Source organism: Patagioenas fasciata, chromosome 9 (assembly GCF_037038585.1).
Source record: "Patagioenas fasciata isolate bPatFas1 chromosome 9, bPatFas1.hap1, whole genome shotgun sequence".
Classification (NCBI taxonomy): domain Eukaryota; kingdom Metazoa; phylum Chordata; class Aves; order Columbiformes; family Columbidae; genus Patagioenas; species Patagioenas fasciata.
Genome location: NC_092528.1, coordinates 3,007,616 through 3,021,787, shown reverse-complemented (window position 1 = coordinate 3,021,787; position 14,172 = coordinate 3,007,616). Strand labels below are relative to the sequence as shown.

The 14,172-nt window shown below is 53.6% G+C and overlaps 1 protein-coding gene and 1 long non-coding RNA gene across 4 annotated transcripts; both read right to left on the bottom strand.

Moving 5' to 3' along the window:
- Positions 1 to 7,468: 7,468 nt before the first annotated feature.
- LOC136105164 (coiled-coil domain-containing protein 42-like) lies at positions 7,469 to 10,314 on the bottom strand. 2 transcript variants are annotated; one of them, XM_065844764.2, is made up of 4 exons: positions 9,899 to 10,314; positions 8,935 to 9,156; positions 8,092 to 8,250; positions 7,469 to 7,638 (listed from the first exon to the last, which is right to left on the bottom strand). In XM_065844764.2, the coding sequence occupies exons 1-4, from the start codon at positions 10,025 to 10,027 to the stop codon at positions 7,543 to 7,545; spliced, it is 606 nt and encodes a 201-aa protein (XP_065700836.1). In that variant the 5' UTR covers positions 10,028 to 10,314; the 3' UTR covers positions 7,469 to 7,542. The 2 variants fall into 2 exon arrangements, with proteins under 2 accessions (XP_065700836.1, XP_071668418.1); XM_071812317.1 differs by having other exon boundaries at positions 7,485 to 7,638; positions 8,000 to 8,250.
- Positions 10,315 to 11,987: 1,673 nt separating this feature from the next.
- On the bottom strand, positions 11,988 to 13,246 carry LOC139828589 (uncharacterized). 2 transcript variants are annotated; one of them, XR_011740386.1, is made up of 3 exons: positions 12,926 to 13,246; positions 12,308 to 12,473; positions 11,988 to 12,173 (listed from the first exon to the last, which is right to left on the bottom strand). It is a non-coding gene; the product is annotated as an uncharacterized lncRNA (long non-coding RNA). The 2 variants fall into 2 exon arrangements; XR_011740385.1 differs by having other exon boundaries at positions 12,308 to 12,451.
- Between the last annotated feature and the right edge of the window lie 926 nt (positions 13,247 to 14,172).

Here is a 14,172-nt window from a genome sequence, read left to right as displayed (position 1 = left end):
TGGTTTTAGCACGAATCAAAAAACATAGTCCCATACTAGGTACCACAAAGAACATTAACTCCACCCTGGCCAAAACCAACACAAACTTCCAGGTAATAGAATAGCTCTCAAATTTTCTCCTTATCACCCCCCCAGGCAGTAACTGTGCTTCCACACCCAGAGCCTGTAAAACGTTTGTCTCTAATAAATAAGCTGGGGAATCTTCCACTAATATATTCCTTCCCCACACACTTTTAATTCTTATTATCACAGATAGGAATTTATTCATAATTGTCTCTCCTTCCTCCCTGCTACCCCATTTATTACAACTCTTTCTTCAGTTTTAGATCTTTTTAGGGTAGAATTTAGAAGGGACAGGGTAGCTTCTGTTTTTACTAAAAACTAGACCTCATTACCTCTTACTTTACCAATTACATGCCCCTTTGCGATTTAAACAACTTGCCCCACAAAAAAGAAACACCACAAATATTTTCAGCCCCTCTGATTTTCCAAAGTGTATTGAGTTTTCCTCCTTTAGTCATTTCTAACAGTTGCCGTCCTCGGGGTAAATATGCCACATTTCCACAATAATAGCATTCCATTTTCTCTCACTCTCTCACTGTACCAAGTGCTACGAGCGTGTGAGAATAGGAAGACTAACCCAGTATGTTCTACATTATCACACTCGTATTAATTCTGGATGTTATGATAGAACAAAATTGGAGAAGTGTGAAATCCAAGGGCAGAAATTATGGGTAGCAACTAACCTAGAGAAAGGTGGACTCGCTGTAGGCTCTGCCTCCTGCCCTAGGGGAGAACAGAGCATCTGTTTCACACAAGCTGGTAGGAGGGGCTATTCAGATGGAGGGGGAGTGCAAGACAAAACTTGAAACAGAGAGGAGTTTAATAAATGCCCCATAGGAGGAATGCAAACTTGGAAAGATGGTGAATGGCCTGCACAAAGAATATCTGAATACTATGATCCAGCCACATGGGCCCAAGATGGAAACTGGGGATCCCGTACCCCTATATATATGCTAAACCAAATTATTCAGTTGCAAGCAGTGGTTGAAATAATAAGCAACCAGACGGCTGAGGCACCGAATCTCATAGCGAGACAATTGTCTCAGACCAGAGCTGCAGTGTACCAAAATCAGGGAGCGTGAGATTGGCTTTTAGCTGAAGAGAGGGGGGCGTCTGTGGGAAACTAAATACTTCAGAGTGTTGTTTGGAAAGAGATAACGATGGGGAAGCCATAATGAAAATAGCAGAGGAGATAAAACGCGTTGCACATGTACCAGTACAGAAATGGAATTCTATACTTACTAGCCATTGGTGGGGTAACTTATTTGGGGGAGCCTGGTGGAAGAAAATAGGCTTCATGATAGTATGTGCATTTCTGCGTTTACTGTTTGTGCCACGTATGACCCTGTGCTTTGTTCGGTTAATACATTCAGTAGTCCAAGCCATGCAAATCTCAGGCACGCCTATAGATCCTGAAATGGCAGCAAAAGGAACGGGGTATAAACTAATGATTTTAAAAGATAACACCAAACTGGACCTGGCCATCGCACTGGGAAGAAGAAACCCAAAAGGAAAGCGCTAGGAAGTGCAGTGAGCGGGGTCACCACGCCAAAGAGCGCGAGCTCCCGCTGCAGCTCAACAGATGCCATTGCTGCCGGGGCACCAGCCACCCGGTCATCAGCTGCCCCAGAAGAGCAACACGAATGTTTTGTTCAACACGAGAATTTGTTTGTTCTTTGAGGGAGAAAGATAAGTCTTCTCCTGTCGAAGCAGCCTTCTTACTTGTGGTCCGAGAAAAGGTTAAATAGGGAATCATCACGTTAGTACAAAAATTTACTAACCTTCCCGAAAAGGGGGGAACTGACAGAGGGAACTAACTAACTAACTAACCCATTATGTTAAGAAAAAACAGAACCTCGTCGAATGCCAAGGTAAGAGGTTTTACAGCACCTAGATGTAAACTTGAGAAGACGAGATAACGAAGATTTACAGCAAAAGGGGGAACCAGTCTGATTTCAATCGACTTGGCAGCTTGGGTTCCAGTCCACTCAACATAATGAGCCAAAGGTAAAGAGGTCACTGTGACGAGGCTGAAGGAGCCTTCATCCAAAGACCCTCCTCAAGACCACCAGATGGCACTGCGCAGGTGCAACAGGGAGGGGTCAAGGAGGAGACTACGGAAATGATCACCTGGGACTCATTTTAAGAAGCAGCGGGAAAGGTTATGAATATGTAGAGGCGTTCCTGGGGTCATTATGAATACGTAACACCTTACTGTATTTAAACACACCTCATATTGTTACAAGTTGCGCATGAACGGTGGAACGATCCCCCTTGCGCCCGACGTCGAAATGAACATACCTGCTTTATAACCTTGTGAGTTGGGAAGTTTTATGACTTTACAGGTTGTAAAGTTGTTTCCGCTCACCATCACGGCCAGAGAGTCCTGCAGCCCCGGCGCAGCTCTGAAGCGAGAAACAACAGATGAAGAAGGCAACCCCAGCTCCTCCTGCAGCATCCTTTTCTTACTCCTGCAGTGATTACCGGCCCTTAAGGGGTGGGGAGGAGGAGGAGATCCCTTCGGTACCTGCAGTCTGCTGGTTCACTGCTGGGGCGCAGTGCTAGGGGCGGGCAATATGAAAATAAACCGGAGCAGCAGCGCTCCTGGGGCGGGGGGTGTTCCCTGCAGAGCATCCCCCCGGGAGCCGGGCCTCGGCTCAGCCCGACCCAAACCCGCCCCACGCCCACCCGGCGGAACCTCAGGAACCAGGGGACAAGTGACCCCACGATGGGGGTGGCCAGGCAGAGAACGGGTTCCCTCTGGCTGGGAAAGGGGGGGTTGAGCTGAGGGGGAACGGGAGGTTTGGAAAAGGGGAAGGGGGTTCCCTGGCAGGCAGCGAGGCTGCAGGGGGGGTCCCGTCCCCTCACCCAGCCACGCGAGCTCCGCCAGGGGCTGCAGCGCCGCTCCCCGCGGCCGCCGTCCTGTCCGCGCGAGAGACCGCCCCGCCGCCATCTCTAGTGAGGGCACAGCGGCCGCGCTCTCCCCGCCCCGCCACAGACACCTCATCAGCCACCACCCGAACGGCGCCGGTACCCGAGGAGGAGGACTCGAAGGACGTTAACTCCCCCTCCTCGGCGGGGTGCACCGCCCGCTTCCCAAGAGCGGCTCCCAGAGCGACCAGCTCCCCTCCTCCCCGGCGGCACGGGGCACGGCCTCAGTGCGGCGGCTTCACTGCCTGCGCCGAAGATGGCGGCGCGACGGGAGCGGGAAAGCGTGAGGCGCTGCAGGCGTCAGGCCCGGCCCGGGAGCCCCCAGCCGCTCCTGCTCCCACGCACCCCCCCCGTTTGCTTTACATTTGTGTATCCTATATAAATGCAGGGACAAGGAGCAGCGGCACGGAGCAGGCTGCTGGGTACGAGGTGTTCCCTCAGCACACACACCCACACCCCCCCGTCCCGGGCCGGGCCGCTCCGCACGAAAGGGAGGGTGAGGGAAAAACAAAAACTAAAGGCACAGAGGCGTCCCGGCTGAAGCCGAGCTGTGCTCATCTACCGTTTGAATGACAATTCCAAAGGCACATCCCCACTCACGAAAGCTGGCGGCTCCGCAGGGTCCCCAGCAGACACAACCACCGGCCGGCGGGGCGGGGGGGCTCTGCCCGGGGAGCTCCCGCAGGGTCCGCAGTCTGAGGACAACGCTCCGCCCGCAGCCCCGCACCGAAACCGCCGGAAGGTCCCACAGCCTCCCTGTCAAGCCCAAGGGAATCCGAGCTGGGCCCGTATACGGTCAGTGCTCCAGAAGCTTCCCTGCTCCCAGGCATTTCACTAAACGAGGGCCCCGTCTGTCAGCCGAGGGCTGTGGGCGTGACCAGAGCGCCCATCAACCGGAAGTGCCGGGCGCTTTCCTGCGGCTGCAAAGTGCTGCGACATGGGGCTGTGGGCACCCCGGGGCGGGGCGCGGAGCTGCTGCGTCCCCCCAGTTCTGGGTCCCCCAACCCAGAGCAAAGCGCTCCCCTCCTCCGGCTGCCGACAGTCAGCCCGGCTTCTTGCACAGCCCCCTGGTTACCCCCTCACCCCGTCCCCCCAGTTAGTCCCAAGGGGTATTTCTGAAGCCCGTGGACACCTCAGCCCCACCCCGGGTGCAGGATGGGCCTTTGCTGGCTCTGCCCTGGTGCCCACCGGTTTGCTGCCAGTGCTCCCTCTGGGGGGGCCCTGGGTACCACCGGATCCACCTGGGCACCCCCAAAGTGCCTTTTTAGCGCTTATTTTTCTCCTGAAAAGCAAACACAGCGGGGCTTTCTGCCATCCTGCCCCAGGGACCCCCACTCAGACCACAGCGGCGCTTGGTTGCCCATCGCCATTTATTGCAGCCGCTGCCTGCTCAGCGCCCGGGGCGGTGGGACCGGGGCCGGGACCCCTGTCCTGCCCGGCTGTCAGGGAGTGATTCACTGCGGGGGGGCTGGATGGGCGGCAGCAGACTCGGTGCCAGGGTGAAGCGCCTGGGAGACGGGACTGGTTGGTGCAGCAGCATGGCCGAGAGCAGCGAGGAGGGGGTGCCTGGGGGCGAGGGGCAGGGTCAGCCACAGACACCCACAAACAGGGTCCTTCCCCCACCCTGAAGCACGCAGGCTGTTGTCCCACACTGCCAGCACCACCCCCCATGTCCCCCCAGCTCCCTCCAGCTCCACCACGAGGAGCGGCTGCCCCAGCAGCCCGTGCTGCCCCCACATCCCAGCCCAGACCCCAGACCCCCGTCCCGCCCTGCCCAGCTGCAGGCACAGACCCGTCCCCACAGACAGCAGGGTGTCCTCTGCCCCCCGGTGCCCTGACAGGGCCATACCTGGCCGGCTCCTCGAGGTCGTGGTGTCTGGGGTGGCCCTTGGCGTTGTGGGCAGCTGAGAGCCCCCCATCATGGGGAGCTGCTCGTCCTGCCGGTTCCCATCAGTGCCGTCCTGGCCCGACAGCTGCATCGCGTCCTTCTGGGAAGGGGAGAGCGTGTGACCCAAACACAGGGCCCTTTCCGCATCCCCCAGCAACCCTCCCCCAGCCAGCTCTCCCTGGAGAAACTGAGGCACGGATGGATCCCCCCGCAGGCTCAGCATCCCCCTCCCCACCTCCATCATCCCTACCTTGTTGGGGCTGCGGGCGCCGGATGGGGACGGCCGTGGGGTTCTGGGCGGTTGGGGCTGGAAGCGCGGGGGCGTGAGGGTGTGTGGGCCCCCGCAGCTCCGCGGAACAGTGGGGTACCTGCACTCGCCCGTCCGCTCCCTGTGGGACAGGACACGGGGTGCTCAGTGCCCGGCAGGTGGCACCCCATGTGTCACTCGACGCCAGGGAGGGGGCGGGGGCAGTTACTCACGGTCCAGGCGCCAGCGTGTGGAGGGGCCGGTCGCAGGACAGGCAATGGAAACCAGGCAGCAGCTGCCTGGAGAGGGGAGAAAAGGGCTGGGGAGCTCCTGGGGGGCACAGCCCCACCTGCACACCGTCCCCTGCCACAAAAAGCCTCTGCACCCACCCCCCAAGATTGGTTCGGGAGGGCTCCTCCCACACGTGCCCCCTCATTGTGCCCCCTCCATCGCTGGGAAGCTGCAGCTGGCAGGAGCACAAGGCACAGCCACTTGCTCAGCATCCCCAGGGGTGCTGCCCACACGGCTCCCACGCCAGGGTACCACAGCGGCACGAGCTGGGACAGCCAGCAGGAACAGGGCCGGCACTGCGGGTTACAGCCACCCACCTTGATGTCCTTCTGCTCCTGCTGGCCATCCTGCTGGAGGTTTGCAAGGGCCGAGCTGAACTTCTTATAGTCCTTTTGGAGCTGCATGATGCTGGCCTGGAGGCACTTGAGCTGCTCGTCCTGCTGCAGGGACTAAGAGGACAAGGCGGTGCTGAGCCAGGGGGTGGCTGCCCCGCGGGGACAGACCCAGGGTATTTTGGCTGGTGGCCGCAGGCTCTCAGTGCAAGCAGGACATTTGCTCCAAGGCTTTAACTCCCTTCCACGCTGCTGACTCCCACAAGCCAATTAGGGGGGCAGCGAGGGGCTCCCCCACGTTACAGCAAAGCAGAAATGTTGCTTTTTCCATGCGAGACACGGAACCTGACACACCAATGGGATGTTCACAGAGTTCGCTTTATTGTCGGACCGGGCTGGCTTTATAGCAAGGCTGCCCTGTCCACGTGCCTTACAACAACGTGATTGGTTGTAACTCGTGCTATACAATAACACGATAGGCTGCATGTACTGGCCAGCGCTCTGCACGCATGTGTTCAGCGATTGCTCACTCATTATTACCTTCTAATGGTGCTCCTTCAGTTTCTTTTGCCTCTGGCTTCACCTCTCAGCCAGGCTGGGGACAACCCCATCCTCCCGGGGCAGGGGGGCGGCTCTGCCACTACAAATGTCTGTTGGAAGCTTGGCTCCTGGATGATTTCTGCACCTCTGACCTTTGCAGAGAGATGTCTCAGGCTGTGTCACAGCAGGGTGGTTGAAGTGGAACAGAAACAAGATCCTTTGGAGTTCTCTGGTATTGCAAGAGTACAGAGCAGCGAGACATCCAGCCCTTCCATTTCTGGCTCTTGACCTAATGTTTCTCTTTTGAGCCAGGCTGAGAAATCTTTGGAAAGGCAAGAAACTGCCTCCCCAGGTTAATCTCCTTTAATGCTCGAAGCCCTGAAATCTTGATATATTTGTTCACTGATAGCAGCCTTCTGTTCTCAGACTTTCCTGGAGGATGCATTAGCCGAATCCACTGCTCTGGGCTCAGGACAGGAAAAACCACTGGAGAGAAGGGAGCAAGTATGTGATCAATGGTCTCTTTGATGCACAAATCTGTAAGCTTATGTCATTGGGTCTTTGGTGCATTCAAATGTCCTCCCTAACAGACTCTGAGCCCAGCCTGAGCTCCACAGTGGGACTCCAGAGCCATTTTTAGGCCTCTTGTTTTGCATTCGTCATGTCAGCCCTCGCCATGAACAGCCAAATGCTCGGTGCAACCGCCCTGGCTGGTTCATCCTTCACCTCTATCCATTCTCCACACCTTCCCAACATCTTGAGGGGGAAGGTGAGTTTTAGTACGCAGCACATGGCTGTGCAGCAAAACCCACATCTGTAGATGTGCTGCGTGGGGTGGTGGAAAATCTCTGAAGCTCTTCCAAAGCACCGGCCCCCCTGCTGTGACGTCCCTCTTCAACATCTCAGAGCTTAGTCTGGCTGGAAGGTCCCAATGTGAACACCAGTACTAATCCTTATTTGAAGCTCCACTCCTGTCCCGGCCTGCTCTCCCTATTTTGCCTGCTTTGCTGGGACACCGTCTCCTGCAACCAGAATCCCACCTGCCAGAAAAGGCACCCCACGGCCTCTGGGGTGAAGATGCTCTGATGCTTCCAACCCTCCCAGGAAACGGAGGGACACTTCAAAATCTTTGGTTATTTTCATAGTATGAAAGGGACTCAAAAACTGGGCAGGACAAAACAGCTAGAAAGGTTCTGAAACTTCACTGACGTAACACAACATCCCTAGGGCTCTCTGTCCTCCTCTTGCCCTTAATGCTCGCGCTTAGCTGCTCGCCGGTGGCTCTCCATGCCCTTCCGTTTCACCTCCGTAACGATGCCTTTGAGGTCCGGGATAGACTGCTGAATCTAAGGTAGGGAAGAGAGATGGTAGAGGTCACAGCAGGGCTGGGAACAGGAGGCAGAGAGGAGCCCATTGGCCCTTTTGGAGTGCAAATTTCACCAACCAAAGTGAGCAGGAGGATGAAGGCAATTGCCCTGCTGGATCTGCACCACCACAATGGGCTTTTACAGGTGACTCAGAGGGGTGAATGAAGCCAGACTATAGCCATGGGTGGATCTGCACCCCCTGCCCCAGCCTGCCCAGCTCCCAACAGGCATCCACCCCCTGCTCTGCCTCCTGGGACGAGACAGGTTTGCCTGGTGTCCTCCGCCCATTCCCCATGCCCAAGAGACAGCCCAGGGGGAAAGGGAAGTGTCTGTTGGGCACCTTGATTTCTCTGGGCTTTCCCCTCCCTTTGGGCAGCTGAGGGTCATTACTGCTCCTCTTTCTGGGCAGGGAGGGGTCTGGCTTTGCTCTACCATGTCCAGCTGTCTGAGGCTGTCATCCTCCGGCACATGCACTTTGGCTTTCAGCTGCGTGTTCACGCACTGGAAGAGGTTGTGGACGGCCATCTTCATCGTCGTCAGCATCAGGGCATTCTTGGCATTCCTGTTCTGGATGTCGGCCCAGCGAGCAGTCTGAGGAGGGGAGGAGAAGGAGAGACACACAGCATGGTGATATGTCCCAGCAAAGATGCTGCTTCAGTGCTGGAGAGCCTGGCTTCCACACTCCTTTCTTTTGCTAGGAAGAACCTGTCCTCACCCAGGGCTATGCTGGAGCTGGTTCAGCTTGGTGTGGTGGAAGCAGATCCAGGAACTACCACAGCTGCTCCTTGAGCAGCCCCATCTCTCTGCCAGCTCCTGCACCCCTCATTCCAGTGGGTCCTCCAGATACCCCGATAGTTGACACCCTGGGGGCAGCGCATCCCACCACCACCCGCCCAGACCACGCGCTTTCCAGCTTTGCCTGGTGGGACTCAACTCCTGCAGCCTGGAGTATCCAGGAAGGGAATTTGGCAAGGCCCCCTCAGAGTGATGCAAAGGGAACAGAGGCCAGCAGAGCTGCGCGCGTTTCTACACATTCACGTGCCTTGGTACAGCCCAGATGACCACCAGTTGGGTCACTTTTGGACTTGTTTTAAGCCCTGACATAACCTGCTCCAGACCTGGTCTGTCATTTGTCATTCTGCAGCCCCCTGCTGCAGGGATGAAATGAGGCATCTCCTCCAATTACAAAGTCTGCCACGGTGCCTTGCCATGACCCTGTGGCTTCACCCAGCCAGGCCTTGGAGATCTTCCCCTGCCCATCCCGCAGTTCCTCACCCAGAAGCGGACATCACTTTGAGCCTGCGCAAAACGTCGTTGGAGCTGCTCCAGCTCATTTTGGCACTGCAGGATCCCAGCTGCTTTCTCTGCCTCGTACTGATCCAGGAGCACCTTGGCTTGCTCCATCATTTCCCTGTCCTTCTCTTGGGACTGCTGCAGGTCCTTGCGCGTCCTCACCAGCAGCTTGTAGCGGGAAATGACGTCCTGGATGTCCTCAAACTGCAGCACAAGGATCCTGGGTTTAGTAATGCCCCTGCCCTCCCCTCATGACTGCAAGTCTCATGCTGTTTGGCACCCTGTCCTGACCAGGGACAACACCTCCCCCAGCTGAAAGATTTCCCCTCTTGGCGAGCCTGCTGCCCCAGTTGGTTTGTGAGCGTCGCCACATTCCCTGTTTGATGGCCCCATTGCGCCGGTCCCAGAGCTGCCACTGCCAGCAGCAAGGGGAGATGTCGTACCACCCCCCAGTGCTCTGATAGGAAACAAAGCACAAGTGCAGCTGCCAGGGCCAAGTCACCCAGCCATGGGAGTGGGGCAGCCGGGCCGCAGGAGTGCGAGCGATGCAGGGAGGGACGCCCGCACACCCTTGAGAAGGGCTCAGCTTTCCCGACAGCTGTCTGGGCTCCCATTCTTGGGCAGCTTGGCCCTTCTCCCAAACCATCCATGTCACGTGAAACAGGGACACAAAGGGGTCCCCATGCCCCTCAGCTCTATGCTGTTCCCCCTTCTAACACTTTTTCTTGGGTTTTCTCAAGCCTTCGTCTCCTTTTCTGCTTTTCCTCCCCTCACTCTGGTCCCCTTGGCTCACCTGGCTTGCAGGGAACCTCCTCCCATCCCACCTGAGGTCTCTGGGTTTGACCAAGTGTCATGATTTCCCTGGACTTGCCTTATCTCCTCCAGGTTTAACATCCACATAAAGCCCTCCCTGAGGCCATGATCTGTCTCTCATGTCCAAACTCACCTGTGGGGAGATCTTCACCACATCCTCCAGGTAGTTTTTGAAGATGGAGTGCTTCTGCACTTGGCTGCTGAGCTTCTGGTGTTCCTTTTTCAGGGCTTCGAGTTTCTTCTTAGCCCTCAAAAGCTCCATCTCCTTTTGTGTTTTCTCCTCTCTTTCTCTCACGGCTTTCTTCAGAGCTTGGACTCGCAGCTGATCGTCTTCCTAGTGATGTTTCCCCCACCAATACACACACACACAGAAGGAAAGGAAGGCAAGGGCAGATGGAGCTGGGTCACCCAGCAGCACTGGGAGGAGATACACTCACAGGGGACAGAGCAGTGCTGCAGCACCCCGGGAACATCTTCCACATCTTTCCACACAAGCAGAGCTGTGGAGCCCTGTGTGTCCTTGTCTGCAGTGGCTGTGCTGCTCTGGCTGAAAACAAGTTAATTTCCTTCCTGCAGTTAGAAACCTTTCTTTATCACAGCTAGCACGCTCATTATTTGGAAGGCATCAAGGAAGGGGGACATGGAAGGGGCAGAACTTGACTGACAGCTGGATTGATTAAGAAGAGTATTCCATCCCATTAGTGTCATGCTTCGTATTTCAGGAGAGTTGGGAGACCGACAAGACCTGATAAAGCCTGATAAAGCCCGACAAAGCCTGACAGAGTCCAACAAGGCCAGACAAATCCTGGCAGGCTCCCACTGGGCCTGACAAAGCCCAACAGAGCCTGACAGAGCCCTACAGAGCCCTCCGAGGCTTGCCAGACCTTGAAAGGGCCCGACAAAGCCTGACAGAGTCTTAGAAAGCCTGGAAAGCCTGACAGAGCACGACAGAGCCCGACAAAGCCTGACAGAGCCCGACAAAGCCCGACGGGGCTGACCTGCAGTCAGTTCTACGTTTGCTTGGTTTCTGGTGTTTCATCACCAGCCATCAAAACGTTCAAACTCAGATGTATCATGAACTCCTCCTAACCTGTTCATGCAGAGCTATTGCACTGAGAGATAGGCAGAAGTTTACATCTGGCAACCTAATGAAGTGTTATATATAATACTTCTCCAGTTCTTTACAGGAAATTGCCTGCTCTTTATTACTGTGTTATGGATTTATATTGTAAAATCGGTGTGTATCTCTCTAGTGGGGTTTAAAAGCAAGTACCTAATGTTCTGCAAATACATATTTTCTATTTCACACAATACTAGGAGAATGACACTGTGAGTCATGTCAATAAATTTTGCTCTAAGAATTAATGGCAAATTTTAAAAAAATAATATGAAAAATTAATTGTTATTCAAAAACTGAAGCTTTCTTTGCTTGTTTTTCCCAGCAGAGGGAAAACGCCTTTTGTCTGTTGCCTAAGCTGTGTTTTAGTCACCTTTCCCAGCAGATGGCAGTGGAGAGTGAAATCCTCTCCCTTTAGCAACCGCACAGGAGCAGCCGTCGCACCGTGTAATGTATCACAGCAGCAGCCTCTCCATTCTGCTCCAGCTTAGCAAAGCGCTGGCAGGATTGTTCTTAAGGCCCCCCTAGTGAATTCCATCCTCTCAGTAAAGCAGTGGGAAGTATCTCAAAGAGTTAATTGCATCACTTCATATTGCAAACACTCCTCACGAGCATTTAGAGTACGATTGAGAGCTGAGAGAGGCCAGGTAGGATAAAGTGGTGAATTTGGGCATAGCAGAAAGTTGGATCTGTGAGAAATGCAGTTGTGATTCCTGCTGAGGAGATGTTCAGTGTTTACAGTTATAACCAAATGAGGCACAGGCTCTGAACCTGGAAAAGGAAAAGCTGGTTAAGTTCTATGTAACAAGTTATGAAACTTGTTTAGGAAGTTATATTGATAGAGGGAACTAACATTTTAAGGGTTACCCGACCCCATTATAAGGGCCTACTAACGAACTAACACTTTAAGCCACATAATGAATTTTACAGTTTAGAGCTGTATGTAACCAATTGTGTTAAGAAAAAAACAGAACCTCATCGAATGCCGAGATAAGAAGTTTTACAGCCCCAGCTGTAACCTTCAGGAGACAAGACAGCCGAGATTTACAGCAAAAGGGGGCGCCAGTCTGATTTCAGTCGACTTGGCAGCTTGGGTTCCAGCCAATTCATCATAATGAGCCACAGGTAAAAAGTTCACTGTGACGAAGCTGAAGGAGCCTTCATCCAAAGACCCCTCCTCAAAATCACCAAGTGACACTGTAGAGAATACGCTTGAAGAAACAGGGCACTCGGTACTTTTCCAGTCCCACTTGCACAACCCAGCGTACGTGTCGGACAGCAAGGATTTGTCCTTGGGTAATCAATAGAAAGAAACTTATTAAGAAGTAAAACACGGAAAGAGGATGTAGAACAAAGGTATGCTGTCTTGTAGAACAAAGACGTGCTATTGCTGTAACGGGTGAACATTACGTTGTAACTAATTACCTTGTGTCATATCCCGCGTGAACCTTGGATTAACCCTATAGAATAGAATCAGAATTGTAATAAAACGAGCATTGATCATCCCTCCATGAGGACTCATCTTGGACTCCGGGGCTCTCCAATCTTCATGGCACTGCGCAGGCGTAACTGGGGAGGGTCAACGAGGAGACTACGGAAATGGTTATCTGAGACTCGTTTTAATAAGAAGCGGGGAAAGGTTATGAACATGTAGAGGCGTTTCTGGGGTCATTATGAATATGTAACACCTTACTGTATTTAAGCACACTTCCCATTGTTAAAAGGTGTATGTGTTGGGCAGAGCGAATCCCCCACGCACCCAGCGCTGTTTTGCTTATGCTCTAACAAACACGTGTTTAAGGAATACAACTAAGGAATTGGATTAAACGTTGTTTATCCATAGAAAAAGTGTAAGCTATTTATTTCAATTGGTGACCCCGACGTGACAACCTTGGATGGCTCTGTGTTACCTCAGGTTCAAGGGAGGCGCCCCACTTTAACAGGGGCCCTTGCACTCGGGTGTGCGGAGAGCTACCAACGTTATTCAAAATTAAAGCAGAAGCAAAAGAAAGGAGCTCACTCCCCCTGAATATTGCAGTTTACCCGTAATCCAGAGTGCACGACGGTCCCGACGGGAAAAGCGGACTGTAAGTACCGCCGGGTCGGGCAGTGTGACTGTGTGACTGGTGTTGGCTGAGACGCAACCTGGTTGCGAAGGGAGCGTGGAGTCCTTCTAAGGGCGGTTCCAACACCCCGCGAGGGGCTTGGCCACTGAAGGGACAAAGTGAGTGAAGAACTCTGTGTCGTGGGTTTGAGCCCCACGTTGTGAGCCAGGTTTTGTGGGTTTGATCCCCACAAGAGGTCGAAGGGGAGTGACCTGCCAGAGGTACCCCCTGACAGTCCCTTGGTGAGGGGGTCACGTGAGAATTTTGGACCCCCCAACAGTCTCTTGGGGAGGATCATGCTACAATTCTGGGATGAAGAGAAGTTCACCCAAGGAAAAAGCAAAGGATAAACAGGCTCCTGGAGTGGACCCCCCAGTTTGTAACAAAGTCCTGGGGAGATATAAGAAAGAAACTAGAAAAACTCAAAGAGCTAAGGAGAAACCAAGAGTTAACTCATCCCTCATCCCACCTGTTGGGACGGGACAGTTTACTGGGTGTCAGAGGTGGGATATTCTGTGAGAAGCGGTTCGGGCGGGATAGGAGCCAGAGGCTCTAAAGGAGGACTGATCGGTCTGTGCCACGTTCTCCGGCAGTGGGTCATGGCATCCCGGGTCAAGCCAGGCCTGGACTGCTCCCTGATGTTGAGTTTACTGAAAGATTATAAGGCTTGCCGGACTCCTGAGGGTCTTAGGTGGGCTTCTGGACATTGGTCGGCTCCAGATATTGTAACTGAGCAAATAAGGGACTTGGCAAAAGAAAGCAGATTTGAGATCTCTGCTGTTTTGGAAGCAGCATTGATAGCTGCCACGAACGACAAGCAAACTGAGCAAGAGGTCATTAAATCACCTTACACAGATTTACAAGCACAATGGTGTGAACTTCAGCAAGCAGAGAGAGAATTAGTTGATAACAAATGAATCGCAGAAAACTTGCAGAACTGTATGGAAGATGGTTTTTAATAGTAACTTCTTTCTTCTTTGTAGGTATCTGTTTAAATGTATTACAGTTTCATAAGTCTTTTGCCGCTTACATGGTACAGTAAGATCACAGATTGACCCAAATGTACATTTTGTGACCATGAGCAATTTAGCTCTTAACTGGGTGAATGTGGTGATAAGGTTTGGTGTGTGGCAGCCGTGACTTCTCGTTCTAGCACGCTGGCTTTATTCCAGCATCCAGACTCGC

Bases quoted from the DNA above. Each gene is read 5' to 3' on its own strand.
- LOC136105164 (XM_071812317.1), bottom strand. From the start codon at position 10,027: ATGGAGCTTTTGAGGGCTAAGAAGAAACTCGAAGCCCTGAAAAAGGAA. The intron at 9,157-9,898 runs GTGAGTTTGGAC...CTTGTGCTGCAG, and splicing joins TGGTGAAGATCTCCCCACAG to TTTGAGGACATCCAGGACGT. The intron at 7,639-7,999 runs GTGCCCAACAGA...TCCCTACCTTAG, and splicing joins GAAAGCCCAGAGAAATCAAG to ATTCAGCAGTCTATCCCGGA.